We start from the raw sequence: 24,723 nt of genomic DNA, 5'->3' as shown, positions 1-24,723 counted from the left end.
GGGCCATTTTACTACAGTGAACTCAATGTCATGTTCAAGAAACCAATTTGAAATGATTCGAGCTTTGTGACATGGTGCATTATCCTGCTGGAAGTAGCCATCAGAGGATGGGTACATGGTGGTCATGAAGGGATGGACATGGTCAGAAACAATGCTCAGGTAGCCCGTGGCATTTGCTCAATTGGCACAAAGGGGCCTAAAGTGTGCCAAGAAAACATGCCCCCCACACCATTACACCACCACCACCACCAGCCTGCACAGTGGTAACAAGGCATGATGGATCCATGTTCACAGTCTGTTTATGCCAAATTCTGACTCTATCGAGACTCATCAGACCAGGCAACATTTTTCCAGTCTTCAACTGTCTAATTGTGGTGCGCAAATTGTAGCCTCTTTTTCCTATTTGTAGTGGAGATGAGTGGTACCCAGGGGGGTCTTCTGCTGTTGTAGCCCATCCGCCTCAAGGCTGTGCGTGTTGTGGCTTCACAAATGCTTTGCTGCATACCTCGGTTGTAACAACTGGTTATTTCAGTCAACATTGCTCTTCTACCAGCTTGAATCAGTCGGCCCATTCCCCTCTGACCTCTAGCATCAACAAGGCATTTTCACCCACAGGACTGCCGCATACTGGATGTTTTTCCCTTTTCACACCATTCTTTGTAAACCCTAGAAATGGTTGAGCGTGAAAATCCCAGTAACTGAGCAGATTGTGAAATACTGAGACCGGCCCATCTGGCACCAACAACCATGCCACGCTCAAAATTGCTTAAATCACCTTTCTTTCCCATTCTGACATTCAGTTTGGAGTTCAGGATATTGTCTTGACCAGGACCACACCCCTAAATGCATTGAAGCAACTGCCATGTGATTGGTTGATTAGATAATTGCATTAATTAGAAATTGAACAGGTGTTCCTAATAATCCTTTCGGTGAGTGTAAATACTAAATAACAATAATAATAACATATAATGGGCTCAAAAGGCTCTTCCTTCTGTCACACCCCCAGCGCACATTATCCTGCCCATGACAGAACGCCCACCCAGTCACTTCCTCGTTGTGGTGGAATGCACAATCCCCTATGCAACCAGAAGGGGAGAAGGAAGCATAGTTACCCCCACTCATTCCTGGCTCCATAGCAATTGGTGCAGACACCCATGTGACTAAAGATCAGACACAAGGTCAACTAAACAAAAACACAACTGACAAATGCAAACATGCGGACTGCAGGTGCCTGTATAGCATTCACCGCAACCCACAGGTAAATCCAGCACAGTTCAAAAAATGCCTGCAAAATCCAATCACTGCATGCCAATTGACTGGGTGCATGGGAGTCTTGGTGTATTCTCCTGCCAGTGTCTCACCTGAGACTTCCTCCAGGTCCTTGAAGTCTGTGTGGTGCCTTGCTGAGGCTCTGGCCTTGTCCTGGCAGCTGTTTTCAGTATGCGGAAGTTCACAGACTCAGGCCGGGTTGTGAGCTCCTGTGCATGCGCAGTAGAACTGCAATCACGGCGGGAACATGCACCTGTGCATAAGCTCATGACCCAACCTGGATCGGCGAGCTTCTGCATACTGGAAACAGCTGGCAGGAAGAGACCGGAGCCTCAGCAAGGGACCACATGAACTTCAAGGGGCTGAAAGAAGCCCCAGGTAAGTAAAGATTTTTCCCAGCTCACCTCGATTTTCCCTTAACATTGCTGGAAGATAAATCCCTCTCTTGTTATCTTACTGGAATTTGTGCATTCAGCTCAAATCTCTTCATGTTTCCTGAATATAAAATAAAGACACACAGAGAGATAGAAGGAGGGAAATCTCCTTTCCTCAGTTCAGTCAGGATGGATGGGAGCTTCTAATATTCCAACATCTGCAGCTCACAGTACATACAGTAAATAATCATGCTATATAGAACTTTCCTGGAGTCTCACTCACATCCTGACTCTGAATTGTGCACAGCAGCCATTTCAGTGTGACATAAAATCTGGCACATTCAGCTCCCAACAAAATCAAATAATTACTGTAGCTTTTTAGCACTCTAGTTATCATGAGTCTTTATTCAGCAAGATAGAAGTGTTTTGGCTTTCATTTACTCTGCAGGAGAGCTGTGGCTGCATGTGACTGCACACCCTGCCTCATTTGCATAGAAAAAGAACATGGTTTATTAACCCTTGAAATGGGTCAGTTTTAACTAGTCATCGTATGAAAGAAAAACAGACGAGGTGGCACTCCCTTATTAATTAACAACACCACAAAGTATAATAAGCAACATCACTCTCACCATGGTGTAGTCTGGCTGTGTTTTGGCTCGGACCCGCGGTGTGCTCCGTTTGTACGTAGGTAGAAAGAGTCCATGAACTGGGTCATCAGTAAGTAGAAAGAAAGGCCGGCTGGCCTTACCAGCTCCGGCTTTGTCCCCCACCACCCACCTCCACTCCCACGGTGACCGGTGGATTCCATGACACTGGACTTACCTCTAAGATTGGCTTTGTGATGGAGATGTACCTGTTCGGCTTGTGGACATAATAAAACAGCTACTAACCCAGATGGAAGGTGCACGGATCTTTCATTCTACTTATTGATGTCAAACTTCTAACAAGGCTTAGTACTATATGTACCCATGTTTATCTCATCATGTCACCTTAGTACAGGGACGTTCTGCTTTAGAAACCAATGCACTCAGTTGCAAAAAAAAAAGTCCCCAGAATTCCGTGTAAAAACGCTTTCATATGCACTTTGCACCAGGTAACAGAAATACTGGAAAAAAACAACACTTATGGCCAAGACATTTCCCACACCCAACACAAATGTCTGACAAGCAGTGATTTACTCGCAAAACATTTCCCACACTCAGCACATGAATAGGGTGTCTCACAAGTAGGGATGGGCCGAACTGTTTGAGTGCGAACAGTCCATGGGCAGCCTACCTCTAGATTACTTCCGGGTTGGCAAGGCCCCTCAGTAGTATGCAGGAGCTGACGCAGCGGCACGCGTCCTCGATCGCGCCTGAGGGGGAGCATGCTCTGCGCATGTGCGTGATGTCACGACTATGTTTAGCTCCTCCCTACTCACAAGGGATGATCAATGAGATGCAAATATTGGCAAATTCATTCAAATTTATGCAGCTTGAAAATGGATAAATCAATTAAAACCTTGGTGGGACTTGATTGGTCCATTTATAAGCTGCATACATTAAAATTTCATATAATTCTGCAGTAACTCCTCACTTTTCACTAGTGTGACATTTCTCATGTCTGACAAGATACGATTTGTGAACAAAACATTTCCCACACTCTGCACATGAATAGGGCTTCTCCCCAGTGTGACATCTCTCATGCATGACAAGCAGTGATTTACGCCCAAAACATTTCCCACACCCAGCACATGAAAAGGGCTTCTCACCAGTGTGAGATCTCTCATGTGTGACAAGATGTGATTTATTCCAACAACATTTCCCACACTCAGCACATTGATAGAGCTTCTCACCAGTGTGAGATGTCTCATGTCTGACAAGCTGTGATTTATATCCAAAACATTTTCCACACTCAACACATGCATAGGGCTTCTCACCAGTGTGACATCTCTCATGCCGGACAAGCAGTGATTTAAGCCCAAAACATTTCCCACACTCAGCACATAAAAACCGCTTCTCACCAGTGTGAGAGCTCTCATGAATGACAAGCAGTGATTTCCATGCAAAACATTTCCCACACTCAGCACATGAATAGGGTTTCTCACCAGTGTGAGATCTCTCATGTGTAACAAGCAGTGATTTACGCCCAAAACATTTCCCACACTCATTACATGCATAGGGCTTCTCACCAGTGTGAGATCTCTTATGACTGACAAGGGTTGATTGATGTCCAAAGCATTTCCCACACTCAGTACATGAATAGGGCTTCTCACCAGTGTGAGATCTCTTATGACTGACAAGGGTTGATTGACGTCCAAAACACTTCCCACACTCAGCACATGAAAATGGCTTCAAACTAGTGTGAGATCTCTTATGACTGACAAGGGTTGATCGATGTCCAAAACATTTCCCACACTCAGCACATGAATAGGGCTTCTCACCAGTGTGAGACCTCTCATGTCTGACAAGTCCTGATTTATTAACAAAACCTTTCCCACATGTGGAACAGGAATAAGACCCTCCAGCAGGGGGAGAGCTGGGCAGGGTATGGGGCCTCTCAGGGTTAGACAGGTAAGAGGAGTCTGGGGTAATATTTGGAGTAACCAGGATATCTGCACGAGACTCTTGTCCAATGTCATCATCATCCGTTGTACAGTCTGCGGATACAGAGAGACGAGTCTCTGAGAGGTTCCTGATGCCGGGACTCCGCCCTGCAAATAGAGAAACATCATCACTTCCTGTTAGAGAATTCTGAGGGGAGGAACAAATATCATTAGGGATGGTCAGTGAGCTGCTGATAACTCCAAGTTGATACAAAGTTTAAAAAGCTTGGATATGGACCTGATGCAGCAGCTGCATGGCTTTGCATAAAATTACCGTATTTTCTGCCATATAAGATGCACTTTTACTCCCCCGAAAAATGGGGAGAAAAAGACCCTGCAACTTATATGGTAAAGGCAAGGAATCTGGCCGATACGAACCGCTGCCACGTCGGGGATTCCCTATCTGTGTGCCCGGCTCCCCCGCATGCCTCTCCTGCCTCCCCAGGTGTATAGTGTCAGCTGCTTACCTCATCCACCATACCTGCGGGGACTGCAGACTTGCATGTTCTCCATGTGGCTTCCTCTAGTGACAGGCTTTTAATGATTGCATCATCATTAGAAGCCCATCACCAGAGGAAGCCGCTTGGAGAAGACGGAGGTCTGCAATCCCTGCGGGTATGGTGGATGAGGTAAGCAGGTGACTCTAAACACCCGGCAGGAAAGGGGGACAGGAGAGGGAGCAGAAGCATGCGGGGGAGCAGGGTAGGACATTGGGCAGACAGGAGGACACATGAGGGAGACAGGAGGACACATGAGGGAGACATGGGGGAGACAGGAGGACACATGGGGCAGACATGGGGAGACCGGAGGACACATGAGGGAGACATGTTGGAGACAGGAGGACACATGGGGCAGACATGAGGGAGACAGGAGGAAACATGGGGCAGACATGAGGGAGACAGGAGGAAACATGAGGGAGACATGTTGGAAACAGGAGGACACATGGGGCAGACATGGGGGAGACAGGAGGACACATGGGGCAGACATTGGGGATACAGGAGGACACATTAGCCAGACATGGGGGATACAGGAGGACACATGAGGAAGACAGGAGGACACATGGGGCAGACGTGGGGGAGACAGGAGGACACATAGGGGATACAGGAGGACACGTGGGGCAGACGTGGGGGAGACAGGAGGACACATGGGGAAGACGTGGAGGAGACAGGAGGACACATGGGGGAGACAGGAGGACACATGAGGGAGACAGGAGGACACATGAGGGAGACAAGAGGACACATGGGGCAGACATGGGGGAGACACAAGACCACATGGAGCAGATGTGGGGGAGACAGGAGGACACATGGAGCAGATGTGGGGGAGACAGGAGGACACATGGGGGATACAGGATGACACATGGGGCAGACGTGGGGGAGACAGGAGGACACATGGGGAAGACGTGGGGGAGACAGGAGGACACATGGGGAAGACGTGGGGGAGACAGGGGGACACATGAGGGAGACAGGAGGACACATGAGGGAGACAAAAGGACACATGGGGCAGACGTGGGGGAGACACGAGGACACATGGAGCAGATGTGGGGGAGACAGGAGGACACATGGAGCAGATGTGGGGGAGACAGGAGGACACATGGGGGAGACAGGAGGACACATGAGGGAGACAGGAGGACACATGAGGGAGACAAGAGGACACGTGGGGCAGACGTGGGGGAGACAGGAGGACACATGGGGAAGATGTGGGGGAGACAGGAGGGCAGATGTGGGGGAGACAGGAGGACACATGAGGGAGACAGGAGGACACATGAGGGAGACAAGAGGACACATGAGGGAGACAAGAGGACACATGAGGGAGACAGGAGGACACATGGGAACACATGGGTGAGACAGAAGGACACCATTTGGGGGAGAACATGTACAAGATGGTCCAGGAATATGGACGCACCAGGTTTAGTATATTTTTCCCCTGGTTTTGGCAAGTCACTGACCATCACTATTTATCAGCCTGACAGAGAACTGCAGAAGGTTGTGCTTATTACAGGCGGCCAATCACACGACAACAACTTTGGATTGGATGCAGATTTTATGTAGCTTGGAATTTAGCCAATTCAATGTATTTCCTGACTAAATGTACAATCTTATCTCAGACATGTATTCTGACTCTATTGCTCCTTCTTCTTTAAAGCATGGCAGATAAACTGAAGGGATCACAATACGTATATCCTGTAATCACCATCAATATAATCAGCAGTTTGGCGTATAATCTATGAATTATGCATATACAGTATAATCCATTTCCCTATATGGTTAATAAGCCTCTACTGTATAAATAAACCTATAATTGCGTCATGAGTAAAAAAATGTGTTATTAGACACACACATAGACTATGGTGGTATGGTGATTGGAATTGATACTTTTTTTAATATAGTATGCATAATTTAGTGATGTGTGGCAGTCCTGCGTATGATTTATGAGTTATGCATACATAACCCAATTCCTTATATGGCTGATAAGCCACTACTGTATAAGGAAATCTATACATTTGTCACGTGTAAAATATAGACAGTAGTGGTAATGGCATTAAAAATATGGTGCATGGAATTGATACTTATAAAACTGAATGCATAATCTCTGTGAAGTACATAGCAATTTAATTACAAATATCTTATATATGATCACCTAAATATTTGATCATGTTTGCTGTCAATATTAACATTCTCCCCTCCGAATATTATGCCTAATCGACTATTAATGTATACAGTTTTTTCCCCTCTGCATAACCCCCAATTGGTACAGCGGGAGACATGGCAGCACTTTCAAACAGAAGTTATACCTGAATGATGTATCTGCATGGATGTGCAGAGCTCCAGTAACGGGACAATATTATACACCTAGCACTCAAAACAGGCAAAGGAGGGTGTTAGCTTCAGTAAATAATGTGTGCACAGATTATTACCTAAGAGACGACAATGACGGACCCTCTCGGGGAAGGCCTAACACTAGTCTAGCAATAAAAACATAATATTCCTTGTACTGCTAATCATAAATGGTATACACATTTCATCAAGTAGACCAATAGATGTAAATAGATGAGGTAGATAGAGCAAATAGGCAGACCCCAGCTTCCCATGCTCATGAGAGATGTAGTAACCAATGGGTTTGGCGATATGCGCCAACACCTCCCCGCTCTGCCTGTTCACATGACAACAGGTAACGCCGCGACATAATGTTCATCGATTACCCTCATATGTACAAGATACATTGCATCTCCTCACTCTTTTGGAGGGATTGCAATTACCTACGGATGCTTTGTTGGTGACCCTGGATGTGGAGGCTCTGTACTCCAGCATACCACAGGAGAAAGGAGTGGATGCTGTAGGTAGATTTCTGAGTGAAATGGATGTGGGCGAGATACCACATAATCAGTTCCTCTTGGATTGTCTGAGATTTATTCTTCAGAATAATGTTTTCATCTTTGATGGCGCCCACTACCTCCAGGTGCAGGGGGCGGCCATGGGGACAACTTGTGCCCCTTCCTTGGCAAACCTGTACCTGGGGGAGTGGGAACGCCACCTATTTGGTAATGATTCCTTCGTCATGTACCTGTGCCACATTGTGTCCTGGCATAGGTACATAGACGATGTGTTGATGTTCTGGACTGGCGGTAAAGATCTATTGGATGAATTTATCATGGCTTTAAATTGCAATGATTGGAACCTGAGATTCACTATGGATAGTCACAGCAGCTCGATCTCTTTTCTGGATCTTACTGTCAGTGTCGATGGAGAGGGCCATCTATCCACCCAGATTTATCGCAAAACCACAGCATCTAATGCCTATTTACACACAAGTAGTGCGCATCCATTACACACCATACGTGGCATACCTACCGGACAATATCTACGTGTCCGGCGAAATTGCACGGATGATGTCACATTCGAAAAGGAAGCTAAATTGCTACGATGCCGATTTAAAGAAAGAGGTTATAAAGACCATTGGCTCAAAAAAGCATACAAACGAGCCAAATCAACTAATCGTTCCGAGCTTTTACAAAAGAAGCCCAAGACCTCAGCTGACTTTAAGGAAACCCGTTTGATTACGCGGTATAGCGACCAAAATCGGGAGGTGGATGGTATTCTCCAGCGGCACTGGCATATCCTCACTAAGGACAGTATCATTAAAGAATTTGTTCCCTTTAAACCTCAAATCACATATAGACGAAGTAAAACATTAGGGGATTTGCTCTCCACAAGCCATTTTTGGGGGGAAAAAGGACCCGATAGTCATTGCAAAATTAAGGGCACGTATAGCTGCGGCGGATGCGCTTATTGCCAATACTTACAAACTGGAAAATCGGTAGTTTTACCCAATGGCCGCAGGTGGTATTTGCAACATTTTGTCAACTGCAATACCCCTGCGGTCATTTATCTGCTTTATTGCAGATGTGGCTGTTTTTACATTGGAAAAACTTCCCGTGCTCTAAAAGAAAGAATTAAGGATCATGTAGGAGACATCACGTGCTGCAATTTTAAATCCCCAATTTCCCGCCATGTTCATTTTGAACATCGGGGGGATGCCCATTATGTTAGATTTATAGGACTCGATGTAATACATCGACATCCTAGAGGGGGGAATGTGGATAGAGCTTTGCTCCAATTGGAGTCTCGTTGGATTTTTAATCTTGGAGAAACGAAAGATAAAGGCCTTAATGATAGCATTAACTACCGGGTCTTTCTCCCGAACTAGGCTTGTTGGTGAAACAAGCCCTCCAGCTGCTTGTAGTCTCTGCTCCCCTGCCTTTCATTATATTCATCTGTGCGTTCCCTGCTTCACCTGCTTGGAGGGAAAAGTTCCTTCCTCCCTGGTCTCGTCCTCACTGTTACGTTTATATTGCCCACTAATATTATGGACATGGTATCTGTGCATGCCCATCAGCTATCTATTCATTGGCACGGCTGTCCATACTCTCTATGTGTTACATTAGTTAATGTATGTTCTTTATTATATGGCCACAGCGGCTACTGTGTAATCACTTGTGGTTCACTTTGCCTTGGGTTGTGTTATATATTATATGTTGCTTACATTATTGTTTTGATTTTCTGTTCTTGCCGTCTATCCCCCGCCCCTCTCCGCCCCCTGCCCTCCCTATTTTGGATGCGTCACAGCGGGCATCCGCTTTAGGGTGTCCTCTTCCGGCTTCGCCGAGATGGAGCGCATTGTTTGCGCTCCAGTGACGCAATTCCAGACGCCTCCGCGCTCTGACGCGGGGCGTCCATGCGGGAGCACGCAGGGGGCGTGGCTGGGGCTGAGGATCAACGCGGCTAGTATAAAGAACGCCGTCATGGCGTCTTAGCAATATGCTCTCCTCTGTTTGCCTTTGAGAAGGCCGTTAGGAAACGGCGAAACATGTCAGGCCAATCTACAGCGAGGTAACTCTGCCACCCTGCTACCTGGGACTCCTCTCCATCATCATCACCCCTTTCTGGACATTACTACGTTAGCTGGATTGGTAATTATACGACCATACATGCATCATACACCCGGACCTCTATTATTACCTCTGGAACTTTGCTACTTTGTTGATATCAACACCTCATTACTGCACCCGGACTTTGGGCAAATGCCCACCACACTATAGTGGCCCTTTAGTGTTGGATTCCTGTTGGTACTATTTCAATCTACTAATTGCTTGTGCATGGCTTGCTTACCCCTGCTACAGATGTTATCGCTGTCACCGGCTTCCATACTATACGCTGCAATGCTTGGAATCATATCATTTACTAACAGCTTGCTGACAGCCTGTTTGTCTCATTAACCACCTACCACCTCATTTCCATCCCTGCGAGTGGGGGGTGCATGTTTGTGGATACCAACAACAATTATTAGTACATTGTTTCATCTGCTGCATTATTAGCCCCTGCGAGTGGGGGGCTTAGCTGTATCATCTTTTTTGTGAACCCTCTAAAATAATCACAATGGAGAACAATGTTCATTAAGGTCCTATGCATGTTTCTTATACCAGCAATAACATTTTACTAATTGGTCTTTCTGGGGACTGCAGCCCCATAGTTATGATGGAGATTTTGAGCCCTTAGTGGCTTTTTGTGGCGGAGTTGTGTGATATACAATTTTAATGTTTATATATTTAGATCATGTGTATAGGTCTAGTTTTAAGATTTTGGTACTTGTTCACTAATAAAGCTGTTTATCAAATTTTCATGCACCCAAGAGCCAATCCTCTCTTTTTGTTGCTTTTCATATATTATTGTTGGCAGGATGCATGAAAAAGGTCTTTTTTGATATTTAATATCATTATTAATTTACTCATTGCTCCCAATCAACTTTAGGTTTCCTTTTGTCATGATCGCTGCTGCAGCAGGTATTGCTGGAAGTAGTAGTGCTGCAGCTCAGGCAGTTCTGATCTCTTTCCATGCAAGCTGCATAGCTTTGTCTGCCTTTCCCTGCTGTCAGCTTGTGACTGATTATCATTCACCTGTGTGGGAATCTGCATGTCTGCTCCCATTGGATGACCTCAGTATAAAGATCTGCTTCCTGCAGGGTTTCCTCGGGTTTTTTATAGCTTCAGTTTAAGCCTGCCTTGCTGTCGCTTCAGCCCCCGATCGTGTTTCTTGTTCTAAAGATACTTTGCTGGTCTTTGCATCATATATTGGTTCATTGCCAATATATATGCATACCAGCACGTTTATTATTTTCCTTGTATTCGTGTTACGTTGATACATCAGTGTCGCTGATGTATACGTACACGAACTGTTTATATCCTGTGTGCAGTTAGTCAGCTTTCCAGCACGTTTTGGTAGGTTGCGCGTATCGCGATCGCCCGTGCTGAGATAGTTACCCTGCTCCTGGTTCTGTTTGTGGATTGCGTTCATCTCTGCGAAGAGATAACGAATCCTTCTAAATCCTGTTCTGTTACCGTTTGTGGATTGCGTTCATCTCTGCAAAGAGATAACGAATCCTTCTGAATCCTGTTCTGTTACCATTTGTGGATTGCGTTCATCTCTGCGAAGAGATAGCGAATCCTTCTGAGTCCTGTTCCCTGTATTGCTCCAGTCTAAGTCAGTGTTCCTGCTTATGTCATATATCGGTTCATTGCCGATATATACATATGTTAGTCAGACGTTACAAATAGTTTCATTGATAGCTGTAATTGTAATACGCTAGGAAAACATACTTACTGTATATTTGTCTGTGTTACGTTCATCTATCCTGATCCTGCTATTTCCTGACTATCCTGTCCTGTCTTTGTGAGGCACGCCATCGCTGCAACGCATTGGCTGCCTCATTCCAGTCTGTCTCGTTGTGGACGCTTGCTGTCGCTAAGTAGCGGCTGGCTAGCAAGCGTTCATTCTGTCTACCTGTCCTGATCTCCTCAGTTCTGGTTTCTGCGCTCAGCGCTACCTTGCGCTGAGACGTAATCGTGAAAGTATGGTTTGTGGCTGTCGGATCTGCACCGGCTCTGTGCGCCACAATCTCCTATTGGAGTCAGTACTCCCCTCCACTACACTAGGGATATCCTGATTCCTTGTGCTAGTGTGTGTACCTCCTCCACGTCAGCTCATGCATTGCATGCTGACTGAGGGGAATACACCACCAAGCCTTACACCTTTTTTGAGTAATTATACAATATACTGTATAAATAAACCTATAATTGCGTCATGAGTAAAAAAATGTGTTATTAAACACACACATAGACTATGGTGGTATGGTGATTGGAATTGATACTTTTTTGAATATAGTATGCATAATTTAGTGATGTGTAGCAGTCCTGCGTATGATTTATGAGTTATGCATATATAACCCAATTCCTTATATGGCTGATAAGCCACTACTGTATAAGGAAATCTATACATTTGTCACGTGTAAAATATAGACAGTAGTAAATATCGAAGAGGCGCATGCGCGGAGCCGACCTGGACGGATGCTAGGTTTTTGAGCTCCGTTAGAACACTGCCTGGACGGCCATTACTAAGCACTTCAGAGCGATAAATTCAGGCTCCAAAAAGTATCCCCGGACGAGGGGGATGTCGCAGAGAAGAAAGAGATCAAAATCTAAACCCAGCTCGAAGGCTACGCAGACTATCTCGGACTTCTTTCAGCAGCGCGCCACGAGGCAAAGCAGCAAGATGGCGGAAAGCGGTTCCTCCCCAGTAGCTGACCGAAGCACCCCAGAACCAGAGGCCTCTCAGACTTCCTCAGAAGATACGCCGAGCTTACATGCAGACCTCTACGAGTCTATAAAAACTCTTTTCAGGACTGAATTAACTACAGCAGTCACCAGCATAAATGCGCAAATCAGGGACATTGGAACCCGGGTGAATACCCTAGAGCAAAACCACGACCGCTTTGCTGTCGCCTTAGCAGAAGACAAAAAGGTCCAAACAGCCCATGAAGCGCGAATAGCTCAGCTAGAAGAAAAACTGGAAGAGTTTGAAAATCGAGCTTGCAGGTCAAATTTAAGGATCCGAGGCCTACCCGAGTCCTTTACCGCTCTGAGGGAAGTAGCTGGAAACCTTTTCTCCGACATCTTGCCACAGGTTGAACCGTGTCTTTTCCGTATTGATCGGATCCACAGGGCCCTGGGAAGACCCAGAAATCCTGACCAGCCGCGGGACGTTATCATGAAGCTACACTATTACGAGGCCAAGGAACAGATTATGCAAGCCGCCAGACAACTTTCGGAACTACCTGGGGTACCAAAATCAGTGCAGCTCTACTCTGATCTGGCCCCGGAAACCCTGCAAAAAAGAAGATCACTCAAGCCAATTGCCCAGGCCTTAAGAAAAGCTGACATAGCTTACCGCTGGGGATTTCCGTGCCGGTTGCTCTTTCAACACAACGGTCTTCTGTACGCTATCAAATCGGTAGATGAAGGAAAGTCAGTCTGTGCCAAGTTGAAGTTGGAAGTTGAAACCCCGCCATCACCGGCACGCCCGCTTCCCCCTCGCTCGCCCAGACCGGAAAGAAGCTGGGAATCGGTCACTGCACATTCCTCGCCTTCATCCTCGCAAACAGCCTCTCCTGCCAAATAAGTACCCTATGTATTTTCTATGTTTTCAGGCCTCCGAACTGTCCCCACTTACTCACGCCTCCACCTCCCAGGGTTATAGGGTCGCTCTCGCCCACCCGAGGGTCCCCCCTTATCAACAATGGCAAACATAAAAACTGTGGTCTCTTCACGGTCAGCATTACCCCCAAACGCCTACCAAGCTCTGGCCCTAAGAACCTTCTCTGCCGTGGGCACCTTTCACGCCTACTCTGAACTCAAAATAAGACTTTAGGGTATTAGGACACTGGTTTGCACCTTGTGGAAAAACATTCATCTTCAGAAATTCCTATAAGAGACTTTTACTCATAGTCCCCCTGAGGGCTGAACATACAGTGGCTCCTTTCCCCCATCCAAGGCTCAGTTAAACCGGCGAGAATCATCTAGTCAATATATCCAGACAACGATTATCTGAAGACAGCACAATATACGATCCAGATAATGCTCACATTTGGTCCTTTAAGGAGGCAAAGCTAGCAATATTGCAGTCTAAAGTTACCCTATGTTTTGTGAGAAATGGATGTTTGCGAGCTCTCTGGGTCGAGGTACTCCTTGGTGTTGGGGTGGATGGTTTTCTGCTGCGTTGGGTGGGGGTCCCTTGGCATCGGGGGGGGGGCACTGTGGGTCCCTCTGATGCCCGGGGTTCCCACCACACGCGGGGGGGAAGGAATCTTGCTCCCTATGGGAGCGCTATGCTATAATATGTATAGAGCCAAGGGGCTCCCTATGGAGTAACACCTAGATGAATATGTATTTTCTCCTCATTAAGAAGCCATGGTAATATATAATGATGCATGTTTTAGTAAACTCCGGGTAGTTTAACAGGATACTTCTTAACAGCCTTCACGGCTCAACATTTTACGGGCATTGTAGATATCCACTCTCTACTAAAGAAAAAAAAAAAAAAAATAATAATAATAATAATGGCTGCAGGCCTTGTATAGTTAACTGTGAGGAGGAAGGGGGCGTCTGGGGGAGTGGGGTGATGGGGAGGGGATCAGCATACTCTGAAGTTTTACTGATTATCTTATATATAAAAACAAAGTGTTATGAATAATCTATAAGAATGGGATAGTTTGGGCAGTGTTCAAGGCTATGCTGCCCCGTAACGATGCTGCCCACAAACTGACATCAAGATTGATGATGAATTAGTTCATTTAGCCACACTAGCATTAAGCACTACCTGGCCAGAGACTATGCCTCATGTATGAATTGTGTGTGCGTGTGAGGAGCGCTCCTAACTCCAGGCAGGGAATTTTAGAGGGGAGGGAAAAAGGGAAGTTTTATGGGATCATGTGTCATTTTGATAATAAATTTTGATATGCAGATTGAGAACTTGGAATTTCCTTTTTTGTTGCAAGTATCACTTTTTCAAAGTTCTCCTCATTAGAGTTGCTGACATGATTTTGAAGACTAGTTCACTAGGAGTTTAAATGCATGATATAGATGGAACCCAACTTTTCTGGGATCCTACTATACCCCCTCGAGAAGTCTGTGAGCCCCCGGGCTCATAGACTGTTTTAGTTCTTCGTTCTATTTTTAAGGCACATCTGGGGGATCAGGTCCAGGACAATAATCCAGAAAACTAGGGATCCAGGAGACTAATGACTACACATGATAACAAGATCACCTTAAAGACACTCTCTATTAATGTCAGAGGCCTCAACTCTCCAAATAAAAGAAACCAAGTTTTTCAACAGCTACTTAGATACGACCCAGACATAATATGCATGCAAGAGACCCACTTTTCAAAAAAATCTCACCCAAAATATTTTCATGCCAAATATCAACAGTACTTCCTCTCCAATACAAATAAGAAACATAGAGGCACTGCGATCCTTATCAAAAATAATCTCCCATTATCAAACATCAAAACTGAATGCGATGAGCAGGGAAGATATGTAATCCTACATGGAGAACTCTTCTCAAAGCATCTATACCTGATTAACTCATATGCTCCCCCCGAATCGGCATTCCAGTTATTTACGCACCTAAAAACACAACTAGATATAGGACCAAATACGATTTTTCTGTGGTGCGGAGACTTCAACTTCACTTTAATTGATTCGTTAGAAAAATCTAAGCCATCCCCAGATAAGCTTACCAAAAAACAAAGAAAACAATTACGAGTTGCGCTGGAAGACAATTTCCTGGTAGACGCATGGAGAGAACTACATGGGAGCAAAAAGGGCTACACACACTACTCACAAACCCACAACTCATATGCAAAAATAGACCATATCCTCACCACTTCATCAAACGTCCCAGCGTTACTATTCCTTAGACATATCCCAGTACCATGGTCAGATCATGACATACTCTTCCTTGGCATTGATTTACTAGCAGGTATTAGACCACCTTATACCTGGAGACTAAACGAATCACTATTGGTTGACCAGTCCAATAGAAATGCTATTGCTGACCATCTTAGTACGTACTTCAGGGAAAATGTAACAAATGACATATCACCCAGGTCTATCTGGTTAGCCCACAAGGCAACCATGAGGGGACACCTAATAAAACTAGCCACATCTCTTAAAAGGAAAAAACAAGAAAAGTCAGACAACCTGTTTTACAAACTTCGTAGACTTACTTTAGAAAACCAAGCTCACCCTAGCAAACACATAGCATCTCTCATCAAAGATACCCAATTACAACTAAATATCATTCAATCCTCACAGGTTGAGAAGGCACTAAGATGGACAAAGGCACGACAATACAAATACCTGAATAAACCAGACTCCTGGCTAGCAGCCAAATTACGCCACCAGCACAAAATAAATAATATATATAAAATTAGAGCATCCAATGGGGAAATCACCAGTGACCCTACAAAAATATTCCAAGCATTTAAAAATTTCTTCACAAATCTATACAAAACACCTAACAAAGTGGAGCCCACGGAAATAACCCAGTTGCTCCAGAATTTACAGCTACCCAAGCTAACCAAACAATCAAGCGATTTTTTAAATCGCAAAATTGATGAGGAAGAAGTCTCCGAGGCCATAAAAAAATTGAAGCCCAAAAAAGCCCCCGGGCCTGATGGGTTTAGTGCCGCTTATTATAAGAAATTTAGAGATGAACTAGCTCCGCACCTCACTGCCTTTTATAATGACCTCATAAAGCCGGGGAAAATTTCCTCAGAATTTCTAGATGCCCAGATAAGTATTATCCCAAAACCTAATAAAGATCAAATGGATATTAAAAATTACAGGCCAATCTCACTCCTAAATATTGATTACAAGCTGCTGACAGCAATCCTAGCATCCCGAATAAATGCATTCCTACCAGCCCTTGTATCCAAAGATCAGGTAGGCTTCGTGCCAATGCGTCAGGCAGTGGACAATATCCGTAAGAATATTACGCTTATCAATCATGCCAACAGACACAAAACCAAACTAATGCTTCTAACTCTCGACATAGAAAAGGCTTTTGATAGCCTATCATGGCCCTATATGTTTGCAGTGTTGCAGCAAGCAGGAATAAATGGGCGATATGTCCACTGGCTGACGCAATTATACTCACTACCCACAGCTACACTTAAACTACCTGGCTCAGATGGCACTAGAGTCACTATCAACCGAGGTACCAGACAGGGATGCCCGCTCTCCCCTGCCATATTTGCTCTAGCAATGGAGCCTCTCTCAAGAGCTATCAAACAGCACACAGGAATACTTGGTTATAGAGTTAAGGAATACGTCAATAAAATCAGCTTATTTGCTGACGACGTGCTCTTAACACTAACATCACCTGAAAAATCACTCCCCCATTTGCTCCAACTTCTTAAATCATTTGCAGAACTCTAAGGCTTAAGGGTCAACGCCTCTAAGTCAGAAGCTCTGTTCTGCAATACTGACCCCTTAACAGCCAAAAAGATCTCTGATACCTATAAATTTCAGTATAAGGACCACTACTTAAAATACCTGGGAATCAATCTGTCCAACAATACCTCAAAATTATATAAATTAAATTACACCCCATTAATACATACTCTAAAACATGACCTAGAAGCTTGGAAAAAGTACAGTATCTCCTGGTCAGGAAGAATCACGTCTGTCAAGATGACGTTATTGCCTAAGCTGACATATCTATTTAGGGTCTTACCCATACCCCTTAACACACAAGACATATCCTCCCTACAATCTGATATATTGAAATTCATATGGAACGGTAAAAGGGCCAGAATTGCTAAGAAAGTGCTCTGGATTCATAAATCGCAAGGAGGGCTATCTGTTCCTAACATATCTAAATATTATAGAGCATCGCAACTGGCGTTTTTGCCCTTCATATATGCGAAAGACCATGCTCCTGCTTGGGTAGAGCTAGAAAATGATATACTACAGCCTATGACCTGGAAAGGCCTTCTATGGTCAACAAAATGGAAGCTGGCTCCCCTTAAGGAACTAGCCCCTACGGTTTTTCACACCTTGAGTGTTTGGAGAGGGATGAGGACGAGATACAACCTACAATCTCCCACTCCCCCACTATTAGATATTTTCGGAAATCCTGACTTTCAGGCAGGATTAAATCATATAGCCTTTAAGGCATGGAAAGAGGCAAATATCCTCTCTTTACGCGATATTACAATTGATAACAAACTCCCATCATTACAACACCTAAAAAATATCTTCCCTGCAACCCTGAACGAAAATTTTCGCATATCTCAAATCTATCACTTTACCTCATCCTTCTCCATACACAATAAACCAATCACAAACACATGGTTTGAGCAACTATGCTCTAATGACCCCACCAAAAAAGGGGTCCTTTCGCAACTATACTCAATTTTTAATCAGCCCTCTATCTCTTTTCTACATAAATATCAAAAAGACTGGGAAACTGACCTGGGCGAGACATTAGATGGTGAAACTTGGTCTGAATGCATGGAAACTCTCTCTAAAGGAAGCATATATAGCTCAGGTCTTGAGACCTCAATAAAACTACTGCACAGAATCTACATGACACCACAAAAAATCCATACCTTTGATAAAAACAAACCAGACACTTGCTATCGAGGCTGTCCAGACAAAGGTACAATATATCATATCTTTTGGTCTTGTCCCAGGTCGGTTACAATCTGGTCTAAAATACACGCTCTCATCCGAAATGATCTGGGCATACCAATAGAAAAAGACCCTTAAATATTTCTTTTAGGTTACAAACCACTAGAAATCCAATATGCTTCTCACAAGCTAATACAATTTATAGCACTCGCAGTTAAACTACATATAGCCCATCTATGGCTACAACCAAACCTTAGATATCGACAGGTTCTGGACAGAATAAACTATATAATGCAATGTGAACAACTAAACGCCAGAATAGCGGATTGCCGCCCTAGATCGCTTCGAGAGAGTATGGCAGCCATGGTTAGACTCATCCTGTTCCAAAGGGACAGCTCAACTACTACGTCATTGTTGAAGGAAGCATTAATGTAACAGAAAAAAAGAATAAATAAAAGAGAGAGATGTCTTAAATATCAAACAGCAACTAAATTAGTCTATACAAATGCAAGTCCTGAGTCCTGGTCCTCCAATACAACATTCCGACGACCTGACGGAAGTTGTCTCTGTGCCATTTTGGAGTCCCCCCCCTTTGTCATCAGAGGGACTCCTGTATATATAGTCTTATGTTCTTCTACCGCAAATCAATGCGGAAATTTCCCTTGGGTACTCTACTCTAGGGATTGTTCTACAGCTCCACCTTCTATATGTTTAATGTTCAACTTTTGTTGAGTTACCATTTAAAACGCCTTCTAGGTAGATTTCCTGCAATTATATGGCATACTAGGTTTAATGTTACTAAATTATATGCTGTTTGAAAAAAACTGTTCATGCTTCTTATGCCTGCTACCTGTACCACTGTTTTCAAGCTTCTCTCAATAAAAGTCTTTGAAAGTAAAATATAGACAGTAGTGGTAAGGAGGGTGTTAGCTTCAGTAAATAATGTGTGCACAGATTATTACCTAAGAGACGACAATGACGGACCCTCTCGGGGAAGGCCTAACACTAGTCTAGCAATAAAAACATAATATTCCTTGTACTGCTAATCATAAATGGTATACACATTTCATCAAGTAGACCAATAGATGTAAATAGATGAGGTAGATAGAGCAAATAGGCAGACCCCAGCTTCCCATGCTCATGAGAGATGTAGTAACCAATGGGTTTGGCGATATGCGCCAACACCTCCCCGCTCTGCCTGTTCACATGACAACAGGTAACGCCGCGACATAAGGATGCCTATTGGATAGGCAAATACGGAGGGGGTAGGGGGGGAATGGGAGCGTAGTTTCCATGGGGATAGGCAAACACTGCTCGCAGAGTGAAGCGGTGAATAGAGGTACACATAAGGGGGCAGGCAGATACGGTTGCCTAATGGTGATTGGAGGGTAGATAGAGGGGCGGACTACCCCTGGATAGATACACCAATAGGAAGTGCCCAATGCTTCCCTATGGGGAAACAGCGCTATTTGGCGTTTTTGTTGTTCTGTATATTTATATACAAAGTTTTTAGAAGAAGGGGCAAGCCAACAATATAGACACTCTGTGAATCGACCGGGGCGATGAACAAATGCCCAGAAAGTATCTTTTTAACAATTATGGAATAAGATATGATAACCAATGACTATCGTCCATTAGTGATTGAAAGGATCACTGACCAATGGAAAGGGATGGAAAAGTGGTCAGTTTAGGACAAACAAGTCCTGCCCTACCCAGGTAGTGTATAAGGCTGATCAGGAAAGAGGTCAGTTGATTGCTGACTTAAAGAGGAACTGTTGCGAAAATCTTAAAATGTAAAACACATACAAATAAGATCTGCATTTCTCCCAGAGTAAAATGAGCCATACATTACTTCTCTCCTATGTTGCTGTCACTTACAGTAGGTAGTAGAAATCTGACATTACCGACAGGTTTTGAGCTAGTCCGTCTCTTCATGGGGGATTCTCAGCATGGCCTTTATTCTTTACAAAAATATTCTCTGAAAAGGATTAATACAAAGATGCTGGCCAGCCTCCCTGCTCGATGCACACTATTTTGACAGTTGAATGGAGTAACTGCCTTTCACTAAGTGCTTTTGAAAATAAAGAAAACCCTGAGAACCCCCCTATGAGAAGATGGGCTAGTCCAAAATCTCTCGGTAATGTCAGATTTCTACTACTTACTGTAAGTGACAGCAACATAGGAGAAAAGTAATTTATGGCTCATTTTACTCAGGAAGAAACGTACTTCTTATTGGTATGTGTTTTAAATTTTAAGATTTTTGCAACAGTTCCTCTTTAACTGGAGAGCAGATGCTCATTTTTTGTTTTTCATATGATGTAATTGCAATGTTATTTCTTTACTGCACTGAGCACTTTTCCCTGATGACGGCTCCAACTGAGGGGTTGAAACATGTTGGTTTGGTGGGGGGTTTCTTTATGATTTACAGAGCAATAAGCAAACTAGTGGAGGTATAGGTGTTGCTCTCATATAGATCTGTCTGGATGGCAGAATCAGATGCTTACTAAATAATCAGACCATACCTTGTTTTTTTGTGTAACAACTAGTCATTATGAAAACAAGTTTTTATTATCATTAAAATTATGTTTTAAATGTACATACACACTTCTCAATAGGATCAAAACTTGTGTTTTTTTCTATTAAATGTGATTAGTTGCATACAATTTGCATTATATTTGCTTCCAAGTCAGTTATTGAACATAGTCTGAAAATATGGGCCAAGCTACAACAGACCTGGAAACCTGGAGAATCCTTGTCGTGGGACTTGGGAGTGAGGTGTGCCTGAGCGCCAGAGGTCAGGACCCAACACAAGGGACAAGATGGCGCCTGCTGGTGGTGAGTCTTGTACATCTGCTCCTGCTTCCAGTGCAGCAAGCCACGCGCAGCCACGACGGGCAGCACCTCACTCTGTGACTTTGGTGGATCTAAACGTCCTCTGTCTATATATCAAGATGACCTCCTCCATAAAGGAGGATTTACAGTCTAAATGCCAAACTAGAGCACTGCTAAACTCCATCAGAGGCATGAAACTGATAATAAACGCCTCCAAGGTCTTGCATTCAACCAGGTCTGCCAGCTACAAGAGGCAACCCCTATCACTGAGGGCCTAGACAATGGGGAGACGCTGTAATATTCAGATCAGAGCGGTACCAGGCACCCTGCAGGAAATATTCCATACGCTGCTAGAGATGGATACTAATACACTCACTGGGTATTTATAATTTATATTAGAGATAAAGTCAGGTTAGAGGAGAGAAATGAAGCAGACAGTCAGTGTACCAGTCATGAGAATAGCCAAATTTCTATTGATAAGAAGCTCCTCCCACCAAACTCAAGTAGCAGTCATAGAAGAACATCCCCATTATAAAACAAATGCAATTTATCTTGTTGTTTAAAGAGACTCTGTAACAACAAAAACCTCCCCTGGGGGGTACTCACCTCGGGTGGGGGAAGCCTCCGGATCCTAATGAGGCTTCCCACGCCGTCCTCTGTCCCACGGGGGTCTCGCCGCAGCCCTCCGAACAGCCGGCGACTGTGCCGACTGTCAGTTCAATATTTACCTTTGCTGGCTCCAGCGGGGGCGCTGTGGCGACTTTCGGCACGGAAATAGACGGAAATACCCGATCTCCGTCGGGTCCGCTCTACTGCGCAGGCGCCGGAAACTTGCGCCTGCGCAGTAGAGCAGACCCGACGGCGATCGGGTATTTCCGCCTACTTCGGCGCCGAGAGGCATCAGAGCGCCTGCGCAGGAGCCAGGAAGGTAAATATTGCGTCACGGCTGTACGGAGGGCTACAGCGAGACCCCCGAGGGACGCAGGACGGCGTGGGAAGCTTCATTAGGATCCTGAGGCTTCCCCCACCCGAGGTGAGTACCCCCCAGGGGCCGTTTTGTCGTTACAGTTCCTCTTTAAAGAGACTCTGAACAGAGATGCTCAACTTTGGAACTGGATGAAATCTGAATAGTTGCTATTCGTATTTCATCCGGTTAAAATCAAATCACCTGTGGGGGGTAGGCGGGGGTATTAATCTTACCTATCATGACGTTTTCTTCGTCCATCCCTCTGCGCCTCCCATGATGCGGTCCACGCGCGTCACGTGACTACAAACACTTCCTCTTTCAACCCGGAAGGAGGAAGTGTTTTTAATCACGTGACCGCCACTTGTACCACATCATGGGAGGCGCCAAGGGACGGACGAAGAAAACGTCATGATAGGTAAGATTAACACCCCCGCCCACCTCACACAGGTGATTTGATTTTAACCGGATGAAATACGAATAACAACTATTCAGATTTCCTCCGGTTCTGGAGTTGAGCAACTCTGAAGCCTCCTACATTTTTTTAGGCAGTCTACTTAAGAATTAATGGCTTAGCTGAAATGCCGCTATCCCACGGCAAAAAGCGGCTTTAATCCCCCCCAAAATACCGGGGCAAAAATCTACGACTTTCAAAGTCGTGGATTTTGCCGCCTGGGGAGGCAGAGCTTTTAGCTGTAGCTCTGCCTCCATCCACTGCAATCTCCCATGGATCTACGCCTCCTCCCGCCCCTCTCAGTGAAAGAAGACTAAAAGGGGTGAGAGGAGGCGGAGATCCATGGAAGATTGACGCGAATGGAGAGAGGGCTACAGCTCTGCCTCCAACAGGAAGGAGCCCTGAAATCTGCCCTAGGAATTTTGGGGTAATTAAAGCCTCTTTTTGCCGCGGGATAGCTGCATTTCAGCTAAGACATTAATGCTTAAGAAGACGATCTAAAAAAATTGCCATTTTAGGAGGCTTCAGACTCTCTTTAACAGGTAAATATTCCAGCCTATATATAGAATCCTGGCACAGACTTCAACTATGGGAGGAGGATCAGTATGGAGACCTAAAGTTGCCCATTAACGGTACAATTTTTAGCGAACAACCATATTTACGATATTTGCATTCAAGGCATGTATTTATCCCCAGTGGGGCTTGCATTGCCTCTGTTGGTTTACATTTCAGGTACAGCCTTGAGCGCTGTCATTTGTCTGTCTGTCTGCTTTATAAAATGTGAACACCATTTATGATTAGCAGCACAAGGAATATTATGTTTTTATTGCTAGACTAGTGTTAGGCCTTCCCGGAGGGGGTCTGTCACCACCCTGGGGAAGTCTATTAGGTAATAATTTGTGCACACATTATCACTGAAGCTAACACCCTCCTTTGCCTGTAGTGAGTGCTAGGCGTGTAATATAGTCCAGTTATTGGAGCTCTGCACATCCATGCAGATTGATCATTCAGGTATAACTTTGGTTTGAAAGCGCTGCTATGTCTCCCGCTGTGAAAATTGAACGTAAGTATACTAGTGGCTAGTTGCATTCATTGCTTCAAATCTACTTTCAAAATTTTAGAAATTAGAATTAGCACATAATTTGCATCTGTTTTGCATTCAAGGCATGTATTAAGCCCCAATGGGGCTTTGCATTGCCTCTGTTGGTTTACATTTCAGGTGCAGCCTTGAGCACTGTCGTTTGTCTGTCTGTCTTATTATCTTTTGGGAAACACCTATGTCATTTCCTGTAAAAAAAAATTACTTGCTGGTTGAATAAAAGTTACTTTAAGCCAAAATTTGCCAGGGGTATAAATAATCATGGACAGCACTGTACAATATATTATATATAATTACGACTCATAATCAGAATCGTGTAATTTATATTTGTACTTGAAATTCTGATTATGGACATCATTGTAGTGATGGAAATAATGGTGTAGCGACCTGCAGTCGTACTTGTCCGCTACTGTCATACTTAATTAGCTCAATTTGTTCAAAATCACTCACCGCAGCTCATCCCTGTAATGTTTTCCTTGATAGTTGTCCTAATTATGTCACCCTCCTCCACAGACTGCTGATCACTCCTCACATATGTCTCTTCTTCTTCCTCTTTACTTGTCCTCATCATGTCCCCCTCCTCCATAGACTGCTGATCACTCCTCACATATGTCTCTTCTTCTTCCTCTGTACTTGCCCTCATCATGTCACCCTCCTCCATAGGCTGCTGATCACTCCTCACATACGTCTCTTCTTCCTCTTTAATTGTCCTCATCATGTCACACTCTTCTGTAGACTGCTGATCACGCCTCACATACCTGTATGTCTCTTCTTCTTCCTTTTTAACTGTCCTCAACATGTCACCCTCCTCCATAGACTGCTGATCACTCCTCACATACGTCTCCTCTTCTTCCTCTTTAATTGTCCTCATCATGTCACCCTCCTCCATAGACCGCTGATCACTCCTAACATACGTCTCTTCTTCTTCCTCTTTATTTGTCCTCATCATACCACCTTCCTCCATAGACTGCTGATCACTCCTCACATATGTCTCTTCTTCTTCCTCTTTAATTGTCCTCATCATGTCACCCTCCTCCATAGACTGCTGATCACTCCTCACATACGTCTCTTCTTCTTCCTCTTTATTTGTCCTCATCATACCACCTTCCTCCATAGACTGCT

The 24,723-nt window shown here is 44.5% G+C and overlaps 1 protein-coding gene across 1 annotated transcript; it reads right to left on the bottom strand.

The window, feature by feature from the left end:
- Positions 1-1,467: 1,467 nt before the first annotated feature.
- On the bottom strand, positions 1,468-24,472 carry LOC137537120 (gastrula zinc finger protein XlCGF57.1-like). Its single transcript, XM_068259253.1, has 2 exons — positions 24,052-24,472; positions 1,468-4,335 (listed from the first exon to the last, which is right to left on the bottom strand). Exons 1-2 carry the CDS (start codon positions 24,470-24,472, stop codon positions 3,215-3,217), a joined length of 1,542 nt encoding a protein of 513 aa, XP_068115354.1. The 3' UTR covers positions 1,468-3,214.
- Between the last annotated feature and the right edge of the window lie 251 nt (positions 24,473-24,723).

This window comes from Hyperolius riggenbachi, chromosome 10 (assembly GCF_040937935.1).
Source record: "Hyperolius riggenbachi isolate aHypRig1 chromosome 10, aHypRig1.pri, whole genome shotgun sequence".
Lineage (NCBI taxonomy): Eukaryota > Metazoa > Chordata > Amphibia > Anura > Hyperoliidae > Hyperolius > Hyperolius riggenbachi.
This window is presented reverse-complemented; position numbering and strand designations above follow the sequence as displayed.